Source organism: Ambystoma mexicanum, chromosome 6q, assembly GCF_040938575.1.
Source record: "Ambystoma mexicanum isolate Mex_15411 chromosome 6q, UKY_AmexF1_1, whole genome shotgun sequence".
Classification (NCBI taxonomy): Eukaryota; Metazoa; Chordata; class Amphibia; order Caudata; family Ambystomatidae; genus Ambystoma; species Ambystoma mexicanum.
The window spans coordinates 216765024-216787067 of record NC_090937.1 but is presented as its reverse complement, the minus strand read 5'-3'; the positions used below and the strand labels follow the sequence as shown (position 1 = coordinate 216787067).

The 22044-nt window shown below is 46.1% G+C and overlaps 1 protein-coding gene and 1 long non-coding RNA gene across 2 annotated transcripts in view; one reads left to right on the top strand and one right to left on the bottom strand.

The window, feature by feature from the left end:
• LOC138515899 (uncharacterized) overlaps window positions 1–803 on the bottom strand; it is a 313242-nt gene extending 312439 nt beyond the window's left edge. Inside the window, exon 1 of the long non-coding RNA XR_011282180.1 lies at window positions 688–803. This is a non-coding gene — a long non-coding RNA (uncharacterized lncRNA). The remainder of the gene's footprint in view (window positions 1–687) is intronic.
• Window positions 1–10402, top strand: part of LOC138515898 (alcohol dehydrogenase 1-like) — a 275051-nt gene extending 264649 nt beyond the window's left edge. Inside the window, exon 9 of the mRNA XM_069630661.1 lies at window positions 10204–10402. Coding sequence (XP_069486762.1) covers window positions 10204–10228 — 25 coding nt within the window. The 3' untranslated portion in view covers window positions 10229–10402. The remainder of the gene's footprint in view (window positions 1–10203) is intronic.
• Window positions 10403–22044: the final 11642 nt, after the last annotated feature.

Here is a 22044-nt window from a genome sequence, read left to right as displayed (position 1 = left end):
TATCACCCAACCTGTGTTGATTCTCATTTATCGACCTCAGAAGGATGAAAGGATGAGTTGAGGCGTTTAAGAACAGACTAAATCAGTGACTGACCCGCTAAAGTGTGCCTGAAATAAACCTTTAATGAGTCTAGCAATTATTGTATAGAATTCCAGAAAGACACATTATTTGGTATTCCTAATCTTTCTTATTTAGGGTCAGGGCTGAAAGTGTTAGACTTGTGTCACTCCTTTTCTTCTTTTTTTAAGGGGATTTTAACAAGAAAGCCAGCCACTCCAGAACTAAAGAGCCACATGGTGCTGGCCACAGCCCATGCGCTTGCATTACAAAAAAAAAAAAAAAACACTTTTTTTCTTTTTTTTCCAGAGGTCGCAAGGGAGACCTCTGGCGACCCCTAAATGACATCCCTGGGACCGTGCCCACTTGTGCTATTTGCTGGCTACAGGAACAAAGACCTTATAGACCTCCAAAATTGGGGTCAGCAAGGCCTCTGTGTCTGCAGCCAGCAGGTAATCATTCTGTCATGCAGCGCTCTTGTGAAATGACAGCATAAATGCAGCTGGCGCATAATTCCGCTCCTTCTGTGAACATCAGAAGCCTGCCTCAGCCCAAGACGGCTCGACGACGACGATCGAGATCTTCACTATACATACTTGCATGGGCAAGCAGACCTGCTGCTGTCTTACCTGTACCCAGAGCTGATCTGCAGCCAGTACGCCAGCCATCTGCCCTACTGAGCCCCTTTTTTGACGGAAATTGTGAAACCCGACACGAGCAGCCTTATCAAAATGGCCACCGCACCGTTAGCATTATGGTTGCTAGGCAACCAGACCCGCTGCTAACGCGATTCTATTGGGCCACCGAGCTAGATCCGGACCCGCTGGCCACCGGAAGGCGAGAGCCAGCACATCACCCTAAGGCACACATCTCAAGGCATGCTCCTGTCCGTGCCTGTCAGCGCCTGAGGAGCCTGGAGACCAGGCACTCTATCCAACATCATCGCACCAATTACTAAAGTAAGCACTCGCCCATTCTAAGCCACGGCACCCCCGCCCACATCCCCACGGAGTCCAGCATATAGACTCTGACTCTTGCGGCAAACCAATCACAAACTCTCTACTCCGTGTTAACTTACGTCCCTAACATGGCCTCCTAATATAGTCTGTTGCTTTACCCAGAGTAAACCATTTGTATCCACGTGTTGCACGATTCGAATTAGCCTGCTTTCATGACGTGTTGCTTATTTCGAATTAGCCTATCCTCATTGCCTGTTGCACATTTGGAATTAGCCTGCTTTCATGACTTGTTGCACATTTCAAATTAGCCTGCTTTCATGACTTGTTGCACATTTCGAATTAGCCTGCTTTCATGACTTGTTGCTTATTTCGAGTTAGCCTATCCTCATTGCCTGTTGCACATTTATAATTAGCCTGATTTCATGACTTGTTGCTTATTTCAAATAAGCCCATCCTCATTGCCTGTTGCACATCTCGAATTAGCCTGCTTCCATGACTTGTTGAACATTTCAAATGACTTGCTGCTTATTTCGAATTAGCCTATGCACATGTCGAATTAGCCTATGCTCATCTCTTGCCGCATGATTTAGCCTACCTCTGTAACCTACTGCTTCACTATCGGCAGAGCCCTTGAACTGACCTATTTCCACCCTAGAAGTACTCGAGCTGTCCAACGCCTCTACCCTCTAACCAATATATAATATGACCTCACTAGGCAGAGTGACACTCACCATAGCCTCCATCCTCCCCTTATTCCACAATACATCACCTTCTAATCTCCCACCCAACTCCTGGGGAAAGACACCTCCCCTACTGCCCACTAGAGCCTTACTGTCCCAACAGCCCATCCTATCACCTCTAGAATGTATTTTCAAATTTGCTACACCGCCCACTTCCCTTATCCCCTGCCCCACTTACCTGAGGAACTCCAAACTTGTATCCCGACTGAACACGTCCAACATCTATAGTCTGGACCTCCCCTGTCCTTTGTCTCAAAGAAATGCTAGACTAAGGTCTCACACCAGTTACAAGCATACGCCCATGAGAAACACTACAGTACATTTAAGGGACCCTAAACTGCCACTGCATGCTCCTCCGACATCCTGCTCTGTCAACACCAACGTCCCTAGCATACCTCCACTCTGTGACCCCTTGCATGACGATGCAGCAGCCACTACCATCAAAAGTGCACTCATCAACGCACGATCCTTAGTAGCCCATGCACTGGATATCGCTGATGTTTTATCAACCAACAATTAAGACTTCCCGGCAGTAACCGAAACATGGTTACATGCTGCTGCAGGACCATCTATGTCTATCGCCATCCCAGAGAACTACTCCATCATCAGAGCAGACATAACTCCTGGAATAGCGGTCATCTCAAAACCAATCTGAACATCCGCAAAGTCACTAACCGTGACATTCCTTCTGCTGAACTATTCTCCTTTAAAATCCCATTGTCCAGCTCCAAAACTATACTCGCTCATCTTCTGTACAGATCACCGGGCGCAATCTCCTCCTTTCAAGAGGACATCTCTCATCTATTGACATCCAATACAAAACCAGGATCCCAGATTATATTATTGGGTGACTTCAACCTCGGCCTTCATGACCCTAATGACACTACTGCATCATTGATCAATGACACTATATCTCAACTAGGTCTGATACAACACATTAACATGCCCACTCACATCAAAGGCAGAAAGGTTGACTGGTTGGCAGAAGTCAACTGTAACATCACTCTGACCGATGTCACTCCTTGTGCATGGACAGACAACTATCTTATCAACTTTACTATTCCTATAACCACACAAAAAAGTCCACCACTCTCCAATCCACTGCAATCACTAGCCAGAAACAAACACATCTCCATTGAGAATCTCAGGCCACTACTGCACCCGATCACAGCCGCAGCCCTCATCATGACCAACACTAATCCTACTTCTCTATTTAAACTTTACAATGACACTATTGAACTAGCCTTGAACCAAATAGCGCCACTAAAACTAAGAAAGATTAAGCCTGCCACCCATGTGAATAAATGGTTCTCCTCAGAACTAAAAACACTCTGCAATCTCAAAAGATCAGCTGAATCCAGCTGGAGGAACGCCCCATCACCGCCACCAAAGATAAATTCTCATCAACAGCAGCCACATATAAAGCCTCTATCACTAATGCCAAAAAAGAGACCTTCAATACGAAAATCCACAACACCAAATCCGGCACTAAAGAGCTATTCTCTATCCTAAGAGAATTAGAATCTCCAGCGCCCCCCACTGATGATTGCATCAAGGACAAAAACTGGTGCAATACCATACAACTAGCACTCTCAAATAAAATAGCCCTGCTGCAAGCTAAAATAGATTCCAAAAAAGCCAATATCGCCTCTAGTGACCATACTAACCATACCTCCAACTCACACTACACCAACTGCCCTCTCTTCCACTTTTCGCTAGTCACAGAGAACAAAGTCATTAATATAATTGCCAGCCTAAAACCATCTAACTTCCTAGGCGACCTATACCCTGCCTCAGTTATCAAGGAAGGCGCCAAAGAACTAGCCCCATTTATCACCACCCTAATCAACTCTTCCTTCAAAAACTCAGGAGTCCCACACAGCCTCAAAGAAGCATGGGTCCGACCTCTACTGTAAAAGCCCAACCTCGACCCCAATACACCCACAAACTACAGACCCATTACTACCCTCCCTTTTCTGTTAAAACATTTGGAAGACAACAACCTACTAGGGTATGGCAATCTGGCTTCAGACCCAGGCATGGGACTGAAACAGCCCTCCTGGACTTAAAAATCCAAATGTATGAAGCAAAAGACAAGGGCAACCTGGCCATCTTGCACTTGTTAGACTAGTCCGCAGTCTTCAACCTAGTTGACCACCAAATACTCACCAAACACCTCTCCTCGGCTGCTGCATTCACCCAGGATGCCTCCAATTGGAGTCAATCCTTCCTCTCAGACAGAACAACCAGGGTCTTCGCCCCCTCAGGAGGCGCAGCTGCGGACCCTGCCCCGATCCAATGTGGAGTACCTCAAGGAACCTGCATTTCCCCTACACTTTACAATATCTTCACCAAGCTCCTCTTCGACCGCCTTGACGACCTGGGAGTCACATATACTAACTGTGCCGAAAACACCCAGGTCCTCATTGCGCTCTCGGGACAATATGATGAGGATGTTGCAAAGCTAAACGAGATTTACCTCAAAATCCAAGCATGGATGGCCAACCATAGCCTCTGCTTAAATGATGACAAGACGGAACTGATGATAGTTAGATCACAGGCCCATCTCAATAAACTTGACCCCAGATACCAATCCTTTGTCATTGATGGCAATCTCATAAAAGTCTTGAAAGAAGTGTGTAGCTTGACTCTACTCTCGCTCTTAAAAAACAAATCAACACCACCATCTCCTCCACAGCATATACAAATGAACGTATCAACGCCTGCAAACCATTCCCGTCTACTAACAGTCACCTCACTTTGGCCAGAGCCCCAATATTGTCCAAACTGGACTATTGCAGCACACTATTCCTTGGCGCCACAAACCACATTCTGAACAGAATACAAATACTACAGAACAACACTCTCAGATGCGCACTGAATCTCCCACGCAAAACCCACATCTACACAGCGAGAAAGGAAGCCCATTGGCTACCTATCCGCGAGAGAATTAAACTCTGAGCACTGGTTATCACATTAAATGCCTTCACCTGACAGCTCCACGATACCTTTCTGGCAAATTCACAAGACAGAACTCTTCCAGACCAACCAGATCCCCATATCTACACCAACTCATCATCCCTAGATTCAATTTGAAAACAGCGGGTGGAACTAGCTTCCCTGTACGAGCAGCCAAAACCTGGAATGCTCTCCCTATGGCAATCAGGGCTGAGACCTCGTTCTGGTCATTCCGCGCCAAGTTAAAAGAACGCTTTGCTAATCAACAATAGACTGTCAACCGCACTTAGCTAAATCGTGTGTCCGAATATCTTTATACTTATGCTTACAAGTCTCTGTCATATGTCTCCTTGTATCTTTCACCTTTCATATGTATGACAGTAGACCACTGTGTAACCAGGTCACTCACACTCCGGTTGTACTGTTTCACACTATGACCATAACTGTATGTGCAACTATCTGTAACATTGCTGCTCCTAAATTAATGTGCCAGTTACCCGAGGGTTCGGCTGTGCACTATAAATAAATAAATAAAAATAATAAAATAAATGGGTGGGCTGTACCCCATGCCCGTTATGCATCAGCTACAAAATGTTACGCTCCTCCAATGAAAGATTTCACCAGCCACCACTGGCTATGCCATTAACAATTGCAACAGAAAGCTGCTTTCATGTGAAGTATTTGAATTTGCTGTTGTTGGGGTTGTTTGTTTGCTGTTTGACTCTCCGTGGTGGTGGTGGTAGGACCGACTTCACAATTTCGTTCAGTTTGCTTTTTATGCTGGCAAAGATGCATAGATCCATTATCATTAAAGAAATTATCATGGTACAGTAAAATGAATAGAACTGTAATGTGTCACATACATCGACTTGACACTTATCTGCTTACAAGGAGACATGCATATAGTGACCTGCCTGTTCTCAACTCTGTAACAGTACCAGAGGCTTTTATTTTTAGTTTCTTCTTGGTGCTTGACCACAGATTTAGGTTGTTCTTCTTAATAGGATCCCATAAACGTGTGCTTGTGTCAGAGATGAGTCTCTGTGTTTTGAACTCATCATACAATCTAATATCATGAGCATTGAGCTGGCCTTCATATTTTGTATTACTCTCAATAACAACTGATTTTGTTGCAATATTGACAAGTTAAGATCCATCATATGAAAATGGATTTTGAATCTATTTAAGGTCAAAAAGCAGTGTTTACTACTGCAATATCCACACTGTTTACTTCTTCTTTAGAGACACAGTCATGTTTGTATTATGCTGCTTGCTTTGGTATTCAAAATAGCCAAAAACTGGTGCTGTTAAAAGTGCCCTAGGGAATTATGTTCTGCCTACTATACCTCCCATAAACTTCAAGGTTCTGTTTTGATGTTCAAGCACTTCACCAGCTCCAATAGTGCAAAATGGAATATTAGTTTTCCGCACTACCCAGCTTCCTTTTTCAAATTCTTCCCATATTGCAGGATTGAACTCTTTAAAAACGCTCCTTTCTGTAAGCTAATATGCCATCATCCAAGAGTAATTATGAACGTCTAACGTAAACTACCCAATGATTAATTCCACTGAGGTAATGTGTGCATTGCAGTCACCACTTCTAATAGACCTTGCTACATGCAATCAAGATGCCACCATTGCCATGCAATCCTGCATCATGTTAAATGTTGGGCACGACTGTCCCTGAACATTGTCAAATGCCTTCGTTTTTTCAGAAAGGTCTTCAATATCACAGCTCTTGATATATTTGTTTTGTAAATCTTCTAACTTGTTAAGAATGTGCACATGGGTGCTCGTTAAAGAACACTTCCAGGTAAGAGGTATACAGTGGAAAAAGTGTGCATTTGACTGTTTCTTTGGCATATCAAATATGTGTTTGCCCATGATGATTTGTTTTGTTTTTAGTGCTCTTACTGTACCAGACATCCCACATTTCAGGAATGGTGGATCCGTTGATAACAAAGCCAAAGTCATGAAGTAATGCCATCAATTTGTACACTTCACCGAGCGATATGACAATTTGATCATGCACACGCTACTGAGATATTGTTAGTTGCAGCATGAGATGGAGGAGAACCACATCTAATGTCACAGCACATTTTGAAGCTATTCCGCACATCTGTTTTGTTGCATTTCGGACATATGTCAGGAAAGTGGACTGAATGGAATAATCTGTTGGCGGAGCTGGTATGATTGACGGAACAAATGCAAGTTATCTGCTTCAGCATTTCTTGCAATGTTGTACTGAAAACAGTCCAGCTTCGAATGCACTCAGGAATAGAATCTGTTTTTCTAGGTTCATTTTGGGATATGATATGACATGGCATGTATAAGGCGCCTGTACACAAGTGTTTCTAGGCACGACTATAAACACTGGGAGACTGAAACCATTGCCTCATCATCCGCCCTGCTTCCCGATTGCGTGCGCTCAAGTTTCAAAGGAGAAGAATGAGCTATGCTTCCAGATGTGCACAGAAATCATGTAAAGTCTACTTCCCGAACGAATTTCAAATGCTTGGCTCTTCAGTAAACACCAGATTCCTCAAAACTGTACTCTGGTTTTAGACGTGTTGGGACATTGTAAGAGATTAAGGGCCTCATTCCGAGTACGGCGCTAACCAATGGCGCTATTAACGCCTTGGTTGACGCCGTACCCGGACCGGCAGCGCCTTGGTGGATGGCGGAATTACCGCCCCATTCCAAGGTCGGCGGGGCGGTAATTCCCCATTCACCAAGGCTCTTCCCCATTCCCAAATGAGCCCCCATAGGGATCAATGGGAATGGGGAAGATGCAAATAACGGTGACCGTTCATTACGGTCACCGTTATTGGCTTGCAGGCCCCTTTGCGCCCTCGACTTTAACACCTGCCTAAAGCAGGCGTTAAGGGCGAGGGCGCAAAGGGAACTCCGAGTATGGCGGTAAGGGATTACCGCCACCGGTCTCGTTACCGGTGGCCGCTATCCCTTACCGCCATACTCGGAATGAGGCCCTAAGTCTGTCATGTGGTAGAATAATTCTGTAGTGAACAATTCAGCATGCTTGTATTCTAGAATGTTATGTAATATTATTAATCTTTGTCAAGACATTCTTGAAAATAAGTCATCTCAGTTGTATGAAGGGTTCCCTTTCCATCAGGTGTGTCCTCAAGGAAGTCCATACTATCTGCATTACAATATACCCAATACTCTTCCATGTGGTATATATCTTCAATATCTGAAGCTGTGCGACCCAGAGGACTTTAGTATAGTCGATTGAGGAACTCAAGCCATGAATAAGCCTGTATTTTCAACCTGCAAGCTATCAAATATTCTTCTCCCACTTATACACCATTCGAAAGAGGATGGTACTTCTTGCAGTATTTCTTTAGAAATTTTGTCCTGCCTGGTGGAATCTCGGAATTCCCACTTCCCTGCCAGGATGGTTTTTCTTTGTAATTTAGCATCCTAATATAGAGCCATCGTAATTTAATGTATGTTGGAACGTGCTTCTGCGTGTGACAGCAGAGTGTCCTGGGCTGGTTTTAAATAAATACTCTGTGATTGGTTCGTGTAGACAGAATTGCTGAATACTGCGTCCATGTAAAAAAATATAATTCCCAAATAGTGTTTTCAGGGATTTTCGCAGAATACCTTCTTCTTAAACACCTTTTGAGTAACAGATATTCTTGTAGTGTCGCTACACACCTGCCATTGTGAAAACCTGACCTTCCAAAATGACACCTGTTAAACAGTTGATTAATACTACCTGACTTGCACATTCTGGAACATTCAGTGGTGTTTCAGGAGTTTTTTTTTTCATTTGGCACGACAATGTGTACATTTTTTCTCATAGCATTCTTTGTGACATACTATGTCATGTACATGAGCGTCTTTTGGATACAGCCACTCAAATTAAGTTCCTTTTGACTAGTTACACTCACTCAACCCGCCTCATACATCTTCTGACCTACATTTACAGTGCACACAGTGTGCAATGGGTGCCTCCTAGCTTATGAGCTAACACAAAATAGCAGGCTTTTGTTTGTAATTGCATGCCAGAACTTTGAGATCTCATACAGGGAAGCTCCTTCCTGCTCAATGAGGTCTCACCAGCATCTTCGTCTTCTGCGAGTTGCTTTTTGTATCTGGCCCACAGTCTACGAAGATGAGCTTTGGGTGTGCAGTTCTTGTAACAGGGCAGATGCCAACTTGCATTGCATTGTTGTATTTCTTCAGCAGTTGTATTTCTGAATTGTTGTTCAAGGATGTGTATTATCACTTTCTTCGCACACATTATGAACTCTGACAGCATCAAGTCGTTTTTCAGTAGATGTGTTTTGAACTAAAGCCTCTGTTGGCTTTGGCAGAATACACAGAAATTAAAGTCTGTACCACACAAGCAATTGCATTGGACGACGACATATGCTCTACCTGCATTAAACCTTCCATAAGTCGATAATTAAACAGTTGTACCTGAAAAAGATAACACAAATTAATCAATGGATAAATGAAGGCCTGAAAGTATAACACTATGGCTGCAATTGCATATCCGTGCTACAAATATGGCATTTGTGAGACTTTACTTCAGAGTAAACGTTATAAGGATCACTGTTTTAGATCAAGAAGTATCTTTCAAATGAGACATTCAGAATTAAAATATGTCCATAAATAACAGAGATATTGAAGGGTTTATGTATTTCATTAGTGACCCTCTTGATGGCATCATCAATACTACACGCTACGCACCACAACATGACACCCTGGACATTATTCATGTATAGGGAGCTGCTGATGGCATAACAACTGTCCCGCTTTTTACCCACAAAGCTGCCAACGAGCATATTTCTTCTACATGTCATTCGGTACTACTTTGGTGATCTAATGTTATTCCTATTGCAGCAATGGAAGAATGGGTCTTCCTAATGCCTATGAATGTGGCTTCTAAATATTGAATGATACACTGTCATAGGGGGTCATTCAAAGTTGGGCGGTAAGGGTTTACGGACACTGGTAAGGATGCAGGTGCCGGTAAACCCTTACGTCCCTATTCCGAGATCCCTTAGCGGGTCACAGCAGGAACGGCTGGTCTGACCAGCCGTTTTTTTGCAGGACCTGTTAAGGGGCCCTGGAGCTAATAACGGGCCCACATTTTACGGGCCCGTTATTAGCGCATTCCCCATTCTCTTTGAGCCCTATGGGGGCTCAAATGGGAATGTGAAATGGTTTACTGAATGGGGACTTACCGGGTCCGCATAGGTCGGAATGTCCCGGTAAGTCCCCATTCAGTGAGACCGGACCCGGACCCGGGTTTGGAGGCAACCATGGCGCTAATAGCGCCATGGCTGCCTCCAAACTCGTAATGACCCCCATTGTATTTCTAACTCATTTAGTCACAGGCAAAATGAAATATTAAAAGGATTTTCATAGAAAAAGTAATAATAGGAATCTGTGAAAAAATACTAATAAAAACCAGACCCTTTCACTAACATATATATTTCATCTATTCCAGCATTCGAACTGTCCTGCTGTTTTGAAGCCCAACATCTGGAAGTCATTTGGCGTATTCAATGAACGATGGCGGCAGACATTTATACTGTTTGATAAATAACAATTGCTTTGAATACATTGCCATTTGGACACACGGGTTTTAGCCGAATAACAGTATTTTCTCATTTGAATTGCAATAAATACTGATGTTCATTTCACAATCTTGAACGTGTGGATGTCACTGAAAGTGAGACATTTTATAAAACGGTATTGTCTAACTAACAAATCAGGGCTACCATTGGGTACATTCTCGTTTTTATAAAGGGGCCCAAGGGATCAGTCTCACCTGCCCTACTGGTGTAACACATGTGCAGTACTAGCCTGCGGTAAGCTTGTAATTCTGCAGTTGTCAAGCTACTGAGGGATCAATGTAAGCACGGCTTTAACAGTAAAACTGGTGGTATTTGAGAAAACACGTTTTTTTTTCCCCCAATGACCCAATAATAGGTCAGATACCACTTCTCGAAATCCACCAGAGGTAAACCTGGAAAGCCAACAAAGGGGGTTCCCAGAAACACCACCATAGATGCCATTATTTGTGAAGCAGCACAGTCTGGTTAAACATCTCATACTGCAAGTCAAACATGTGCCTACAATCAACCCAGACATCTAGTAAAAAATGACTCGAGGCGAACGGTAATAACAGCCACGGCACTATTAAGAGACACAAATGTCTGAACGTTGTCTGCACTCAATCGAAACAAGTGCCAGACAGTTCTACTTTAGGGTGGACATGGAGGCACAGATGGCCAGACAGACGTGAGAGCTAGGTATGTTCATGTTTCCAACATCATGTGCCCATTATTCAGAATCCCCCTCATCAGCCAGCAATAATGTATCCCCACCACCTGCTGTCCCGTATGCATGGCATGTGAGCTGGTGAGCCCATGCTTCAAGGGGCACTGCAGTACAGGACTCCTCATTGCCTCGCCTGTGGCCTCATGTGATTTATAGTGCTGATTGACATTTAAGGAATACAGTGGAATCACGTGAATGATGCATTAGATCATGAGCAAAGCGCCCTTGGAAGCAAGTCGATGCAGAGCAACACAGATTCGGTCTCCGGGTCCGGAGCTGAGAAAGCTCTGGGTATTAAGCGCGTTATAAATAATCAATTACATTTCGAAATACAACATGACAGCATTGGAGTATTTCTGGTGACATTCGGGACATCTGTAGACAGCAAGACCCTTTCACTCCACCTATGGGTTATCATGTCTGAAGTGTCACTTAATAACATAGATGGAAATGGTGACACCTGAAACGAGTCATTACATGCGATCAACTGTATAGAACCCAACACATAGCTCAGGGGTCCATTAGCCATATGGGAAAACAAGACCAAACATTCTGACATCAAGGATGTCAATGATGTTTGCTATCATGGACTTTCCCTGCCTGGTGGATGTCCAATACACATTACCCGAGTGTGCTTCCTGTACCAACCCCTCTCAGAACAACTACATTAATTGGCAAGGCATGGCATTCTGCATACCTCACGGCCACATATTGTGGAAAACCACATTAAAATACATAGGCCACAGTGACAGTGAAAAAGATCTTCAATGCCCTTACAATTACTAACACCCTCTGTACCCGTCCATAGCCCAACACCCGTGAAAACACAGCCCTAGTGGTATATCCTCCTCAAACCCTGGAAAATACATACTAAGTGAGTCCCCTGGAAGTCTGACTACTTCTGTAGGGAAGCTGCCCTGGCTGAGTGGTGGCATGGGCTGGTAAGAATGCTCAGCTGCTTGAGCACTCTCTGCTGAGATCTGTGTGTGTTCTGCAGGTTGCAGGTTCGAATCCCAGCAAGGCCAACTCAGCCTTCAACTTTGTGAGATAGATAAATGAGCACCAACTTCGGTTGGGTAATAATAATCGTTTATAAAGAACATTTTCTAAGTACAATTCTTTGATGACTGCAGTACAATAAAAAATGATTAGTATATAAGATGCAGAGATAGATGGCACTATGTTGGTGGTGGAGTCAGATTACAACTCCTCCCCCTATACACCTTTCCCATTTCCATTAATCTCTCAAGCGGTTCTAGGATGGCAGGGAGAAGGCCGAAAGACTGCATACGAGTGTCTGAAGTCTCCCTGGTCCAAAGGCCTTAGCTGTGATCACTTTTCAGGTGCTGGCCAAACGTCCTGCCATATCTCTGCTGTATCGCCTGAAGGCTTTCCAGCACCTCTGACCACCCGGCAGATGTTTGCTCCTAGACCATCTACGACTTCTCCTTGTCCTCAAGGCAAACCAGGACCTGGGCATTTTGGTATTCTGGGGCGTTTTATGGGGTCAAACCTCCAGGTCTGGGCAATGCAGATGTGTCTGCTATTGCTGCTGGTTGGAAGAAGTGTGGGCATACTTGGTTTGGGAGATCCACACGTGCTTCTGCTGGAGGCTGATGGGTGCTAGAGTAGTCCGGGAAGAACATGGAATGAAGAGTCAGAAGTGAATGCTTAAAGTGCTTTATTTTCAAACATGTGGGTTTTGGCATAGTGGTTGGAAAGAAATGGTAAGAATTCAATATGGAATGGAAGCAGTGTTCAGGATGGTATAATGTAATGTAGGTTTCCCAGTTGCTCCACAAACCTTATTCTCTGAAACATTCCAAACATTAAATTATCAATCCTATTCCTTAGAGTATCTGTCCCTTGAGAGACACCTGATTTTAATAAAACATGTCTTAAAATGATGGCCAACAGAAAAGTTCCAAACCTAATCTTAAGTAACCTTTCCTCCTGGCTAAACCTATGCTTTTAAAGTAAATGCTCTAAGTTCTGGCCAACAAGAGAAGTATTTATAAATCTTCTCTACAAATCTCCATCCCTGTTCTGTTACAAAATAAAAAAGGCTTCCCTGAGACCTCCCTTCAAGGGGTTCTTGGAGTTCTGTATTTCTTATTCTGTACAGCTGCTTCTTTTAGGCCTCTCTGTGGCCTCTCCCTCTCAAACCGTTTCACTCTTTCCCACTTTGCCCATCTTATTCACAAGGTCCACATAATGTGGATTCTCCATGGGTTAGGGTGCGGCTGCAACAATTTTCTCAATAATTGTCTTCATGTATTCTCTCAGCAGTTCTCTTCAACAAGTCTTTCAGCAATTTTGTTAGGCCTCTCCGAGGCCTTTTATCGTCTTATCGTAGGAAGGGCATTTCATCTGCCAAACTGAGTTCTTGTGTCACAGACTATATACCCTCCCTCCTAACGCGGATCATGTTTGCTTCTCACGGGTTCCGTGGGTTATTGATGGAAAGCCTTAGGCTCAGCTGCTCCAAATGTCACCACGTTATCAACTGCTTTGTAGAATGATCTTAAAAACTTCTGGCTGGTGTCTTTCTTCCTGAGGCATCCAGGTAACATCAGCTCATTGTCTCTCTTTACAAGTTTTCCAGGTAACTTTTTTTTAAACATTGTTTTTATTTAACATGCATTAGCCAAAAACAATTCTGACTTTTTACACGAAAACACTAAAACAGAATACTTTGAACAAATTTGAAACAAACATGAGTTATTAAAATTCCAAGAGCTGAATCAAATCATATAAAACAATAATATACAAAAGCATTGTTCAAGTGAAAGAAAATAAAAAGAAGAAAAAAGCAAAAGAATCTTTGACATTTTACCACACCTCTTCCATCAGTCCTTAAACTTGCCTTCATTTAATAACCAGTTTTATCCATGAGTTTCAAAGACCTCAACAGGTTTACCACTTCTGTCGTGAAAAAAAGACCTCATTACCAGAGACTAGTCTCTCCCAGAACATGGGGGAATCCAAGGAATTAACATAGTGAACAAATTGACCCAATCGAGAGACCCTAAGTGTCCAGGTACCTGGACATTAATTCAAAACATGTTGAGTCGAAGGCTTAAGTCTCAGCTCACATCCCTGGCAGATGTCAGATGGATAAGCTTCCCCATCTCTCGCCTGTAGGATTTCTAGTGTTAGCAATATGTTCAACCTAAATCTGAGGAAATCAGTTTGCACACTAGGGTATAGGGACCTCCTCAGATGTGTGGCCAAAAAGGATCTAGGTTAATCGCACATGGAAAGGGACGAGGAGAGTTTTAGTGATCTCATTTGGTCAATTGTTTGGATCCAGTCCCCTTTTTTGATACTCTTTTTGGTTTTTAACAGATTCTACCACAGAGTATCAGTTTCAGAGTCCATTGCAGTAAGAATCTCTATGGATCTCTCCCTTAGGGCAAGCAGGAACTGATTATCTCCCTTCTGTAATTCGACTGACATATCCTCATAGAGGGACATAGATGGGGGACCGGGAATCAATCTAAACATTGAAGTTAATCTCCATTCCATCCACGTTTTCCAGGTAACAGACGGTCTTGGCCTTTATTGCCAAAGCCTCCATGTGACACCAACCTTTGGCCTTTCTCTTCAAGGATTCAAGGATTTTCCAGCCTTCCTCCAAATAGTAATCTCAGAGGTTCAGGACTGGGCAAGATCCTCATAACTGCAGCAATCTCTCCTTGCAGCAAACACCCCCGACCTCAAGACAAGTCTGCTTCCTCTCGGTCCAAGACACTTTGTGAACTTTTCCAGCCACTTTTATAATGGTATAGCTGTAGTGCTAAGACTCTCTCTAATAGTTTATTCCCAAGGTGACATGGTTTTATGCTCTGGGATTGGTTAATCACTGTGGGACTCTTAATTCCCATTTTCAAACTGTTACTATTTGGTTTTTATTATTGGTTGATTGATTAATTATCTTCACTGTCGCTAATGAGGAACCGCAAGGTTTCAAATTCGTTGGAGATGTGCAGCACCATCTTGGAATTTAGTCAATTCTTTGTGGTGGCTCTGTGGCATTCCACTGTCTCACAGAGAGTCACAGCAGGTGAACGTGGTATGGTTTCCTACAGGCAAAGAACGCACCCCTTGTGGCAGCAGCCTGACTACTTGCCACTTCCAGGAAGGAGTCATGTTGGTTCTCAAGCAATTGTATGCAGAAGTTTGACTCTGCAATCTTTCTTTGCTGGGCAATGTAGATGTCTGGGAACGTCTGACTTAATCGCAGACCCTCTGGACAGTGCCATGTGACCACACGCTTGCGCGTGGCATGGTGACGTTTTTGCGAAGGCGTCTGCACTTCATGATCGGATCCGTGCTTCGAAGACAGTTTGGAACTGCATTTTCGACTGATCTAGAAACTTTCAACTTCATAATTTCCCTTGCACACCTCCTACACCTTTTCGTATTCGTTATCCATTACCAATCTAGTACATAGTACATACTTGGAAGAATTTTATCAAAACTGCTATTTATCTTAAAAATGGCATCAGTTATTGCCATCCCTCCTCCCCACGAGCCACCACGACCACCACCAGCTGGAGGACCTTCACGACAAAAAAAGCGCAGTACTTTCAAAGACAATGAAGAGCTCCAAGAAGATGAGGTAGAAGAATTGCCTACTTCTAGCACCAAGATCGAATCATGGGTGTGTCAATTCTTTGATACTGTTGGGAGTGTAAGGCTAAAGCTACCAAAGTGAAATGCACTGAGTGCAATTTTGTACTCAGTCGCAGAGTACCTGGACAGTACTCCTACGGGACCGCCTCCATGCACCGCCACACCAAATCCAATGACCGCAATGCTCTCAGAAAGGTTGTTCCTTTCTTAGCAAGTAGTAACCTGTCTTGCTCCACTTCATCTTCCTCAACAAATACTGTAACCACACAGCTTGATGTCTGCGGGCTTTGGCGTGTTATAAATAAATAAATAAATAAATAAATAAGGAGGGCTACGGACCATTATCGTCCATTGCAGCCCATGAAACGGGGGATAAAGTCCATTAGCACCCATGGTTCCCAAAGCGGGAACCCAGCGTGCTAAAGCATAGATTTTTCTTCCTATAGCGGGATGCCTGCAACGTCCCGCTGTAAGAAGTAAGGATTATCCTTCCTACAGCGGGACGCATGCGGCATCCCGCTTTAGGAAGGAACATCCTTTCCAAGACAGCCAACATGGAAAGAGAAGGCGAGGCTCCGTACACAGCCCCTCTTCCCTTGCCATGGCAGCCTGCAAAACCCTATGAACATATTACCACAAGCACTTTTTTTCCCTTTCAAACGTATCCTACCTTTGAATAACTTTACCACATAGCCAGTCCCAGGTAGACATAGCCATTTTTACCCCATTTTTCGTCCCTAGCGGTCATGACCAGTAATGACACAGATAATATGGCTACTGCCCGCGGCCACAGGCTATACTTAAATCACCAAAGGTTTATGACTATTTTTGTACCTACATTATGACACTTGTCAAAAAATAAAACATGGGCACATTTGCAAAACCATGCTTTAATGTCCTTGCCAGTGCTCCTCACGAGTTTGCTTGAAATCTGCCTATGTTTTAATTTTTTTAAAGTATCAAAATATATGCACATACAATAGTCGTATAACTTAGCCCCCACTTGACAAAATCCATTCAGTCTTTACACAAACATTGAAGGTTGGGTCTATAATCGTTCTTAAAACTTTTGTCCACATTTGTCAAATAGCAACAAAGTTATAAGCCATCTAAAAATGTTGAGACCCTCCCTCTAATTTCGCCCCCTCTTGAGAAAATCCCACCAAACTTTAGAAAACCATTTATATCTAGATCCAAAATTGTTTTGCCAAATGTGCAGATTTGTCAAATGACACCACATTTATATGCCTTTACAATATTTTGGGACCCCCCTCAACTTTTGCCTCCTCTTGACAGAATGCCACAAAACTTTGGAAAACCATTCAGGATAAGTTCTAGAATAAAATTACAAAATTACATGCAGTTTCATTGAGTGGCGCAAAGGTTATAAAACATCCAAAAACTGCTTTTCCCCAACCCTGTAATGCAGAAATAGGTACAGATGTCCTAGGACATCTGAGGTGTCCGCGAACACCACAGGACTGCCCCAGGACATCTGGAGTGTTCGCAGACTTTCGGGGGTGAAACAACCCGTTTTTTGGCTTCTTATGGCCAAATCCAGTCCAATCCTCACACCCCCCCACATCCCCAGAGATTGTTTGTTGAGTTTGACAAGTGCAAGGCTGCTTTTAAAAAAATGTTTTACTGCGCTGTCCGCGGACCCGAAAAAGGTCAGCAATTCCAAGATGGCAGGCATTTCACATTTTGTCACCACCCAATCAGCGGCCGTGTCCCGATGTCCGCGGACCACGCAAAAGTCAGTGAATTTTTCTGGCCAATCAGAGGCTGGTTCCCCCGACACCATTCAGGAATGGTGCCGGTGCATCCAACAAGGTCTGCTCGCGGGTGCCGGTCCTCCCGCCAGGTCAGGGCTGGCGGGCGAAAAAAGGCACCCGCGAGCAGAACTCGTCGTTTGCCGGTTCGGTAACAACGGTACCGGAAAGCTTACTGGTACCGTTGTTATCGGGCCGGCAACCTCATAATGAGGCCCAATGTCCACGTTAAACAGCGCTTGCGGACAGGACCTTAAACAGAGATGACAAAGGAAAGCATCTAATACAATTCATAAAATACATTTAAAAATAGCAGATCAATTTAAAAGACTGCTCTTCTTTTGCAAACGAATTGTGGAAAACAGGCAAATGTAAAAGCAACATATTCTTCTGATGGTGACAGTAATAACCTAAATTCAAAGTTTCCAATTCCTGTGGCGAAAGCCCCTTCGCAGATGAAGTAGATAATGAGGCTGATTCATGGAATTAATGTGCGCTGAAATTTTCAGCGCAAGCGTGCGAAAGCTTGCGAATTGCAGTGCCAGTGCAAAAATCGCAGCGAAACCCGCGCACAGCGATTCATGGAAGTCTGTGCGTGAGGAAATTCCAGGATGTGCGCCAAAATTCTGCATGGCGCACGCTGGCGCACACGTCTCCAAACAGCGTGCACTAAGCGCACAGCGAAATCGCACATAGCGCGGCGCACACAACAAAAGTAGGAGGAACAGGGGGCGTGACACGTGGAATGGGGAACAACTCGTGAAAATGTGGGCATCACAGGGGAAGTACAGGAGGCAAGTGCGCGGAACGCCCACACGCACGTTCAAAACACGTATTCATGGAATCGAACGAGGCTAACGCGTGCGCCAAAAAAGACGCGCTAATCCGGAAACACGTACGCCAGCAGGCGTACGTGGACCCGTTCAGCAAAAAAGTGCACGCAAACAACAAACAAGCACAGACGCCAGGATGAATATACCCTTCCTAGCAGCAGTGGTCGTGGGATACCGCAGGAGTACGAGTCAGGCCCAGAGTTTTTACACCCAGAACCAGCCTTTGTGGGATGCCTGATGACCAGGTGTATGGGAGGTACAGGTTTCCACCTCACATAATACTCGACCTGGTCAGTGAGTGGGAGGATGACCTCAAATCCCCCACCCTGTGCTCCCAAGCACTCAGCCCCCTGCATAAGGTCCTCAATTTACTGCACTTCTTGGCCACTGGATCATTTCAACGGACAACTGCTATAGTGGGGGGGTGTCACAGGCCACGCAGTCACGCTACCCACACCAGGTCTTGGCCATCATGACTGCACGCCCATCAGTCCGTAGGCACATATACCTGCCCAGAACACCTGCAGAAAGGCAGGCTGTCATCCAGGATTTTTACGGGGTGGCACACTTCCCCAAAGTGCTGGGTGCCATTGACTGCACCCATGTGGCTCTACGTCCCCCCAGGGCATCAGAGCACATCTACAGAAACTGCAAGCACTGGCATTCCATCAACGTCCAGGTAGTATGTGATGCCAAGGGAATCATCACCTCAGTATATGCCAACTATCCAGGGTCCACCCAAGACAGTTTTATTTACAGAATGTGAACCCTAAACCAGGACCTAGAAGCTGGGCGGCATGGCAATACATGGCTGCTCGGTAAGTATAAATGCCACAGCACATGCATGCATGTCAGATACTGAGTAATGTCATAACCCCACTAATGATACCCATCACCACCTCCCCAGGGGACAGTGCCTACCCTCTGAGCACCCGCATGATGACGCCAATTCGGAACCCCACCACGCCACGCGAGATAAGATACAAGATATTGCAACCCGGGGCATAGTGGAGTGCACATTCGGAGTGCTCAAGTCACGCTTTCGCTCCCTTGACCGTTCTGGCGGGCAGCTGTTATACGCTCCCCCAGTAGTGTGCAGGATCATAGTGGCAGCATGTGTCCTGCACAACGTTGCAACACGCCGGGGCCTGCCCGTGGACATGGTGGTGCCCCCACATCCCCAACCACATGCACGCCCGCTGTGCATGGGAGGGGAAAGGGCACGGGGTGAGGCAGCCCGTACGCAGCTGGTGGATAATTACTTCACCTAAAATCACACCCCTGTGGAGTGCACACAGCCCTGGCACATATATGCTGACAATCAATGATGATGACATAAGGGACAGTCAACTGTCACAACCATACCAGCCTGAGATTGGTCACCTGGAAGTGTTAGATTGTGTGCCCTACCTACACAAACACCACCAATGCTGTGTCATCAAAAGACATACTTCTAAGCTGCAAAAATCATTACCCTCTTGCAAAATACAACATGACAACAGTGCCATGTCACCCAACCCCTCCCCAGCACCGCCACCCAACACACCATGGCATGTCATGCTATGTGAGAGGAAACAAAGCAATCCCCAAAACATCACATTTTTGTTTCTTACTTCAATGTGTGGTCTTCTCTCATTGGTTTCATGCATGTCACAATGTGGGTTTTCTCAGTCATGTGTTGCCATTGTGTGGGTCTGACAGACTTGTACTCATGCGCATACTGCTTATTTGTGATCTATCATGTAATGGTGATTTCAATTTGAAGTGGATGTAAAGCTTGGTTGGGTGTTTGGACTGGGGTGGCGTGGGGTGAGATTTGTGTGGCCATAAGAGCCAGGGATCTGGATTGTGATGACGTGTTGGCTGGGGGACATGTGTCGGGGCCTGCTGGCAGGTGCCTGTCAATGATGCTGGGGTGGGGGTGCTGGGGGACATGTGTCGGGGCTTGATGGCAGGTGCCTGTCAATGATGCGGGGATGGGGGTGCTGGGGGACATGAGTGGGACATGAGTGGGGGCCTGCTGGCAGGTGCCCCTGACTGCTGGGGGGTGGGGGTGCAGGGGTCATGAGTGGGGGCCTGCTGGCAAGTGCCCCTGACTGCTGGGGGGTGGGGGTGCAGGGATCATGAGTGGGACATGAGTGGGGGCCTGCTGGCAGGTGCCCTGCACTGCTGGGGGGTGGGGGTGCAGGGGGTCATGAGTGGGGGCCTGCTGGCAGGTGCCCCTGACTGCTGGGGGGTGGGGGTGCAGGGGGTCATGAGTGGGACATGAGTGGGGGCCTGCTGGCAGGTGCCCTGCACTGTTGTGGGGTGGGGGTCCAGGGGGTCATGAGTGGGACATGTGTCGGGGCCTGCTGGCAGGTGCCTGTCAATGATGGGGGGGTGGGGGTGCAGGGGGTCATGAGTGGGACATGTGTCGGGGCCTGCTGGCAGGTGCCTGTCAATGATGGGGGGTGGGGGTGCTGGGGGACATGAGTGGGACATGAGTGGGGGCCTGCTGGCAGGTGCCCCTGACTGCTGGGGGGTGGGGGTGCAGGGGGTCATGCGCTGTTGATCAGTAGTGCAAGGTGACATGTGGCTTGGCTGGGGGGCATGCCTATGGTGGATGGGCTGCCTGCGGGACATGACCAGGGGTACAGGTTAGTCCCTTGTGGTGTGGGCTGCCTGCAGGGTCTGTGGAGGGTATAGAGGCAACACCTGGGAGGACCCACACTGCCAAATCACGTGTAGGACTCCCCTGCACCCCCGAAATACACGTACCCTGCTGAAATCATGTGTAAAACATCCCGCGCACCCCTGAAATACACGTACCCTGCTGAGATCGCGTGTAAAACTTCCCGCGCACCCCGTAATACATGTACCCCGCTCGCACAGGGCCAATATTCCTGGGGTGCGCGGGAAGTCTCACACGCCATTTCAGCAGGGTACGTGTTTGACTGGGGTTCGCGGGAAGTTTTACACGCGAAAGGGCCTTGTGCGAGCGGGGTACATGTATTACGGAGTGCGCGGGAAGTCTCACATGCCATTTCAGCAGGGTACGTGTATTATGGGGTTTCGCGGGAAGTCTCACACGGGAAAGGGACCTGTGCGAGCGGGGTACGTGTATTACGGGGTGTGCGGGAAGTTTTACACGCGGTTTCAGCAGGGTACGTGTATTTCAGGGGTGCACGTGAAGTTTTACATGCGATTGGGCCTGGCGAGCGGGCTGCCACTCACCGTCTGCCTTGCGTGTAGAAGAACGCGTAGCCAACACCAACCCGATGTGAAGTAATAGTGTGTGAACCCCAACGCCTGGAAAACACATGCGCCGCACCCCACGAAAAGCACGTACAGAGCAATGGAAATCCACGTGGGATCTTCAAGCCCTGCCAGGGAAATGCCCGTGCGCGATGCGTCACAGACGCGCTTACGCGCCAAGGGCCTTTGGTCCAATGGAATCGTGTGCGTGCACTGACGCGCTCACGCGCTAAGGGCCTTTCCTCGAATTACATGCTGACGTGCAATTTTTTCATGTGCCAAATCACTCCGTATCAAGCTGGCCACGCGAAAACACACGGAAGACCACGCTCCTGCCCTGAAGGCCATTTTCCTGCCCCCAAGAGTCCCGAGCACGCTCCCACCTGCCATCTGCTGCTGCCTGCCTGCCTGCTGCCCACGTGCCCTGCTATTTGCTGCCTGCACATCAGCCAGGGGTGCAGTTGCTGTGACCACCCCTGCTGGAACTGAAGACTCCCGACTGGGATACCATCGCTCCACAGCCCAGCC